This window comes from Notothenia rossii (genome assembly GCF_949606895.1).
Source record: "Notothenia rossii genome assembly, chromosome: 2".
NCBI lineage: Eukaryota > Metazoa > Chordata > Actinopteri > Perciformes > Nototheniidae > Notothenia > Notothenia rossii.
In genome coordinates, this window is record NC_136904.1 from 33,732,812 (window position 1) to 33,740,684 (window position 7,873).

The window sequence follows — 7,873 nt, forward strand, 5'->3', positions numbered from 1 at the left end:
AAAATACATTTAAAATCACTTGACATTTTTTTCAGAATATTTATTGAGCAAATTGCTAACTTCATTGCAAAGATAAATACAAAATCATTAAAATCATCAGTATGGATCAGCAATTTCATTACATCAACATGTTTTTCATCAAACCATAACCATATCCTAAAGGGTATATTTCAAAATCAGTAAAGTGAGTGATTAGATTTAAACCCATTAACCATTGATTGAAAGAAAGGCTGAGCCATCTAGATTAATAGACCTCAGCAGAAAGCTATAGCCACTGTTAAACAGCAGATCTGTTGAATCATAAGAAGCCGGGGGGTTGAAGTATCTCGAGGCCGACCTTTTCTTTCCGTTGCTGGTGAGGAAAAAAAAAAACAATGAGATTCAGATAAATAATATTTCAACCACTTTTTTCTTGTTCTGCTGTGACAGCTTTATTAGTAGTTTAATGTATCCGCTGTGTTAAAGTTTCCCGCAGTTTTGGAGAGTATAGCATTATTTCCCACTTACATTAACATTGGTAAAGCTTGTTGACACGGGCAATGTCATTCTTGCTCATCGTACGAGCAGTCCCAAAGTTAAGACTCGGATTTCTCTTAGCGAGGATGGTTGGTTCCCTGTTTTTGCTGAAGGCGTATCTTGAGGATCAAAAGAAGACAAAATGTTTGGCAAACAGTCCTGTACACACACATCACAAGCACACAGACACTTGTTTCTGACTCACAAATGATGTTGTAATGTCGAGTCGTTTGTGAGCTGTTTTAGGCAACCTAATACAGGGTTCTACAGCACTAGGCAAGTTAGATTTAAGAATTAAAACTGATTTAATTAAATATTGGATGGAATTTAACTTCACAATACCCTAACTTGAAATACAAATGTATCAATGATCATTAAATGTTGTCATTTTGAATGCAGGACTTTTACATGTAAAATAATATTTGTACAACTTCGAACATCTGAGTACTTTTCCCTTGACTGACATCACATTTGAACATACATACATACACGCACTCACACAAACACTCACTTTCCGTAGTGCATGACAGAGTCGAAGTCGTAGGGAGTACCCAAGTTGTTAGTTTTCCGCTTCATAAAGTTATGTGTTTGTCCTGCAGAGAGAGAACAAGAGAGCATTTATATTTGAGAACAGCGGTAACATTTTTGCATTTTCATAAACAATGAATTGAAAATGTGCGAACAAAACTTGCTTAAAAGCAGGCTGGTAGACTTAAAAGCCAACCCCTTTATTGTATTAATAACCCTTTTATTGTATTAGTAACTATTGGATGGATTTAATACAGACATTCTATTCATGATGCCCACAGGAGGTTTCCCAATATATTAGGTGTTTCCTAACATCTAAAAGATGGATTGGCACAAAATTCCCAGATAATATATTGTAATTATTTCAATGTAGTGCCATCATCAGATAACAATTCAAATGTGTCCAATACTTATCTCTGCAGAGCTAACACCTTCCCCAGCCTCAGATTTCCTTTGTGTTGACTTGTAATTATTAGATGTTATCATTCTAAAACACTAAACACAAGAAAGGGCCTTTTTCAAGTGGGATGGAGGATGTACAAACTGGGAAATGGGAAAGACCCTCCAGAGCTGCTATCATGGCAATGACTTTGATCTTGGTGGATTTTCAGTCAAGAGGCATACACTTTATACTCACCTCTCTGTAGATCTCATCTTTTTTATACAACACACACATACAGGACTGTGAATAAGAGCGTTTGTGTGTGAGTTGACCTGGCTTAATGTTCTGGTAGAGGATGGAGACGTAGCTGTCTCTGTCGGAGCGGACTTGCTCGTGGTGGAAGCCCAGAGCGTGGAGAACCTCGTGCTGCACTGTGTCTGTGTACAAACAACCATTTTTCTGCAGGGAGACAAGCTGTCCTCTACTCTGTCGGCCCAGGTAGGACCAACACCTGACACACACACACACACACACACACACACACACACACACACACACAGAAACTCATTTACTCAAGTACTGTACTCAAACAAAAGGTACTCGTAATTCTCTCACTATGTGTGTTCTTACCCAGATCCAGAGTAGAAGTAGAGGTAATTGCGTTGTCTCCTCCTCCAGACAAAGCGAATGCAGGTGGATCGGTGGAAGGTCAGCAGGGCTCGGATGATGAAGTTGCGCTCTGTTGTGGCTGCAGAAACAAAGAACAGGGTGCTGAGCAGTGTTCTCACCAAACCTGGTCTGCCTTCCAGCATAACATCTCACATTTAGATTACATTTTAGGGCTCAAAAGTGAATTTACTGTAGCTGGTGGAGATGTAGATGGGTACGTAGACGTATCTTCTATATTTGGGCCATTTGCAGCCTGTAGCCGTGCAGGGATCTGCATTCCTTCTTACATTTGGCACAATGTCGCCGTCGACCAGGCGCGTTGCTGCAGAACAATAAGTCAAACAGACATGTTAATGAATATCCGTACCAGGAGTATGGAGTGGTACAAGTTTGATTGACATTGACCAATGGGTTAAGGCTATGGGTTTCTTTCCATTGTTGATAAATATTTAAGAAAACACTGAAAAAATAGATTTTTAGAAGTTAGAAAACGTACAAGCACGTCTGACCAACTATAACAAAATTATTCTCACATTTAAGAAGCTGGAACCATCAGATGTCAGGGAACATTTGTAATAAATGTCTGACATTTTGTTTAGAAAATATAAAACTTGTGTCTTACTTATGTTAGCATTAGCTCTCTCGATGATATCAGAGGCGTCCAGAAAATCTTCTGAAAGAACAAACAAACAGAGAAAACCAATGATACAAAAAACTATTACCAGCAGTCCAGCCTGTTAATCATTCAAATGTCAGATGTGAATCAAGAGAAACTAAGAAGGAAAAAAATGGCACTATTAAATGAATTCTTCATTTTCAACTCACGTCTTTCTCCGTTATTAGTAACACCCTGCAACACAAATGCACAACATTGCAAAATATAAAATACATTATTTGTATTCCATTTCAATACATACCAATAAAAGTAATCATGGCTTTTTTTTTAAATTATTATTACAAAAAGGTTTATGTTTGTCAATCCCACAGAAATTGTTTGTGTTAACATGAAAGAGTCAGACTTACCGGAGGAATGGCCGACAAAGAGATGAAGAGGACGAAAAGCAAAACTGGAGTCATGACGGTGGTCCTCTGCAGATAAACCTCAAATCTGAAAGTCAAAATCTGAAAAGTGTTTGGTGGTTAAGGAAAAGGTTTGGTATATATACGTTCTAAATTATTTATGTAATAGCAAACATACTGAGAAGAGGATCAGTGGAGCTTACCTGCTGTAGCTGACTGTGATGCTCGATGCTGCAGGTTCTCAGATCCTCACGCTTTATAGAAAGCTATGAGGGTGTGTCAGAGTATGGACACATATCTGTAAATCTCATAAGGTCAGTCAAAAATGTTTTTAAAGTGAAGCTACTCAAGAAGAAGAATTAAACTGACATGTTTTCCCCAGTTAGGAAATCACGCACACATATTCAGACCCTTAACTAACGTTAGAAAAAAATGTGAATGCATAAGTCAACTTTCAAGTAACAAATGACCAAGTGTATGAAGGTAGATATGGTGCAAAATGCGAGAGCGTGAAAAACCTGATGTGAGCACTTGCAGAAAAAAAATCTGAGCTTGTGTGCATACACTTGTGTAAAATATCCACGTAACTGTCAACCAAATTTACACTTGTATAAAATATCAACGTAACTGTGAACCAAGTTTGAAGTCACAGAAGAAAAAAAAAAGTTTTGTAGCTTTTAGAAAAAAAATGAACTTAGTGATGAAATGTTCACTTGCAGAAAAATACATATTTTTTAAATATATTTTGCATTACAACTGCAACTTGGTTATTACAACCTCTCTAATCAGTCATTACAACTTGACGAATCTGCTCTGTGGCAGTATAAATCGACGAATCTGCGGTCTTGACTTTTGCTGCACTTCTTGCGATAAATGTGTCGCAAAAGTAATTTTCACCTGTAGATCAGACCTATCAGAACGACGTGGCTCGGGTGGCTGGAGACTGCGGGGCTAACGGTTCGTGTTGCTACCCTATGGTCGCTACCAGTCCGCTGACATGGCGCGTCAATCAACGGTAAGTTTTGCACATTACTTGCCCAGTATTACTTTGAATATTATTATTGTGATTGAGGATTAAATCCGCTTTGAAGACCACCGTTTTATATCGTGCAGTTTAGCGGCAAAATAACGTCAGTTAGCCAGCTAACGCTAGCTTTGTTTAGTTTATGCTAGCTAAACAAGTAGTGGTTGTAGTCTACAGCAGTAATTAATATATTATAGCCTACTGCTTTGTACGGTGGCCCTGAGAGGCCAGGGTGCTGCAAATAAAAGAACGCTGCAAATAAAAAGAAACAAACGCAGCGCAAATACAAATGCCGCGATGCAAATAAAAAAGCCACAACGGAAGTGAATTACCGGGGACTATTATTGCTGATGCACATGCGGTTTTTTATGTGAGAGAAGAAAAAGTCTGGGGGATCTCCAGGAAACATCTCATGGGTAAGTTTATAATGTTAAAGTTACACAGGATGTAGATAATATCTGTCGCTGCCGTATTTATGACTTTAAATGACGTTATTTTGTGTGTGGGAGCAGATTATGTGTGTAGTTGTTAATGTTAGTAGAACATAGCTACTTTTATCTGCTAACGTTAGCTGTTTTCTAAACAAACGGATCTGAGCCGACCGGGACTTAAAGATGATGCTAAGACACACAAAGTAAGTTGAATATGCCTTTATTCAACAGACGAGCTCGGGTCCTCTCCTCAACATGCTCTGAAGGAACAACTTTTACTGAATTAGGGCTGGGCAAGTTAACGCGTTATAATCGTTGCCCAGCCCTATATTGAATACATACAAGTATAGATCTTCACTAACATCCTGTAGTCAATCTTGACTCCATCAACATGTCATCTAAATGTGCCTGTCTAGAGACAAATGAGGGTCTCTTATCCTGCTTAGAGATAGAGAAGGGTCTCTATCCTGTCCAAGACGTGCTTCCTTTGAGAAGTTTACTGGCTTTAAATCTTTCTTTTTTTAAAATGTATTTTGACATTGTAGATGCATGGTTCAGATATTAAGTGATTGCAGCTGATATCTGCTGTTCAATTAGTGTCAGCTGTTTGCAGGTAACATTACCTGCTGCAATAGCTTACCAAGTAGCTGTTACTTCATTGCAAATGAATAACATTCACATTGCTCCTTTTCCACAGGCAATGTATTGTCCATATTGTGGGACTGCTGGGTGTTTTGGGAGGTTTTGCAGCTCCTGTGGCAGCAACATTGAATGTTTGGCTCCCTTTCTCAAAGATGGTAAGCTCCTCCTTAAAAGTCAAGAATTTCACCAGTACAGTGATAATGTCTTATTTGTATATGATTTGTTGCCATTTTAATATATGCTATACACATATTATTGTCAGTCATGGCAATTTCAAAACATGATTTAGAACTACTGATAAAAAAAATGTCAACAAGTAAAAAAATCAGGTGAAATACCAAAGTTGACCAATTATGTGCTCCTTCATGTGCTGAGGGTTGAGCCTTCTGATGCGTTTATGCACAAATACAGGCATTAAAAGGGTACCTTTTTGTTCGCTACCTTTAGATTGATATGTATTTTTATCCTTACCAATTATGTAAGTATCCCAATATTTTTTCCTTTGCCTGTTTATTTCTCTTATTTTTTGCTCCTCATGTCTGGAATTGTTCACGCATTGAACATACTGAAAACATACCAGGGTGTCCGCGGGGTCTTAAAAAGTATTAAAAGTTGATAAATCAATTTAGCAAAAATTAAGGCTATTAAAAAGTATTAAACGGCATTTTCCAAGGTATTAGGAAGGTTCACAGCAACGACAACATGAAACACCCTTTAATTTCCTGAAACGACATGTCGGGAAACCCCACAAGGCGGCCCCATGCATAGTGCGCCGTAAAATGCTGCTTATTATTTTAAGTTTCGTTGCCTTGCTCCGCTCTGTGTGTGTGTGTGTGTGTGGGGGGGGGGAATAAACGACTACGGTAACGGGTCCCAAGGTGGGTAGACCGGCATACGCAACGCTCTGGGGGTCCAACTGCTCCGTGTGTGCCCTATATGATCATTTTCTGATAACGATGAAAGAGCCCGCCTCCCTCTCCCCACGTCTCCTGCTGCTGCTGGGCTGTCAGAAGAGGGGCAGAAAAAGAGAGGCAGTCACCGTTTATTAAATATTATTATATTATTATACAAAGAACAGAGTCGTTATCAATTTGTTTTAAAGCTCAATAAATAACAAAGAAGACCTCTGACCGGCACTTTCCTAATTTTGTACGGAAGATTTAAACTTTAACGGACACGTTGACCTGCGGAACATTTTTTTTACGGAAACTGCCGCACGGTCCCCTCGTTCCTTGGAAGAGGCGGAGAGGTGGGTGTGGTGGACTACCTGAGAGATACAGCAGGAGAACACGCCGTCCACCGCGGAGAATAAACAGAAGGGCAACCATGGCAACCATGCTCCGGGGTCTTCTTCGCTGCTTTTGGTGTATTTTGGGCGGCAGCAGCGCCACTTACAGGCCTGATATATGTACTACATCGTTTCCAGCATTTCCAGCGGTCTAGTGTGAACGGACACTTTAATGAATCGAATGCGTGTGAACGGAATACTTTTTTGCGCTTGCGTATGCATTTTACCGTGTGGGGCCGGGGTCTAAGCCAAACTATATCCGGTCACAGAGATCTGCTATTTTAAAGTAAAGTCAACACATATCGACCCTAATATAGTCTATATTAAGAACGAGAAAAGTCTTAACATATATATCCTTTTTTGTAAACATATGACAAATGTGTGAGGGTGATGACGTCAGAGCATCGTCCTATGTGCCAGGGCTTAGCCCCGGACAGCCCCAGCCCAATTTAACCCCTGGGTATTTGTGAGGGAGCTCCTATATGGCATTACCCCGCTGAAGCTCACCAAAGTTTAACATATTTCATAGTTCAAAGTTTTGTTTATTGGTCAAATACTGGTTTCTAATGGTTTCTGAGGAGTTTTACTGGAATGAAAGAGCACAGACTACAGAAGCAAAAAAAGCAGCATACTGCATTAAACCTGACCTTCACAGAGAGGTTGAAGTTCATGTGGAAAGGAGGTTTAAGTAGTCTGTCTGCACTCTGTTTAGTTGTGCTATCTTACAATCAATATAGTAAATGTGAGGTAAAGTGTGTTGCCAATGTAACCGGTTAGAACTCAAAGTTGCGATGAGGTCTTAAAATGTATGGAAAGGGTCTTAAAAAAGGTCTTAAAAGGTATTAAATTTGACCTCAGGATTCCTGCATATACCCTGTGCATCAAACATTTCAGGTATTTTCCTCATTACTGATACATTTTCATTTTTTTCTTAATAGGTTTTTTGTTATTAAGTTTAATTCCTAATGACACTGTTGTCTTTTCCCTTCAGTCACAGAATCTAATGAAGGAATCGAAGCAGGCCTCATCCACAAGTACTTCACGTAGGGACACGCTTATGAAGTGATACTTGATTTTCTAGAAAAAAGACACAAAATGTTTCTTAGTCTGAGGACCTTAAAGAGGAGGCTACAGAACAATCAATCAATCAATGTTTATTTATATAGACCCAATATCACAAATGTTACATTTGTCTCAGTGGACTTCACAGTTTGTACAGAATATCAGTATGACAATACGACACCCTCTGTCCTTAGACCCTCACATCGTACAAGGAAAAACTTCCAGAGAAAACCCACAGTTTAAAGGGAAAAATGGGAGAAACCTCAGGGAGAGCAACAGAGGAGGGATCCCTCTCCCAGGACGGACAGACG

The 7,873-nt window shown here is 39.3% G+C and overlaps 1 protein-coding gene across 1 annotated transcript; it reads right to left on the reverse strand.

Moving 5' to 3' along the window:
• Positions 1-276: 276 nt before the first annotated feature.
• LOC307029585 (low choriolytic enzyme-like) lies at positions 277-3,028 on the reverse strand (the record flags this gene model as incomplete). The annotated part of the gene is made up of 8 exons (XM_079665666.1): positions 277-352; positions 508-635; positions 1,028-1,109; positions 1,759-1,937; positions 2,057-2,174; positions 2,286-2,417; positions 2,718-2,768; positions 3,013-3,028. 7 exons carry the CDS (start codon positions 3,026-3,028, stop codon positions 509-511), a joined length of 705 nt encoding a protein of 234 aa, XP_079521792.1. The 3' UTR covers positions 277-352; position 508.
• Positions 3,029-7,873: the final 4,845 nt, after the last annotated feature.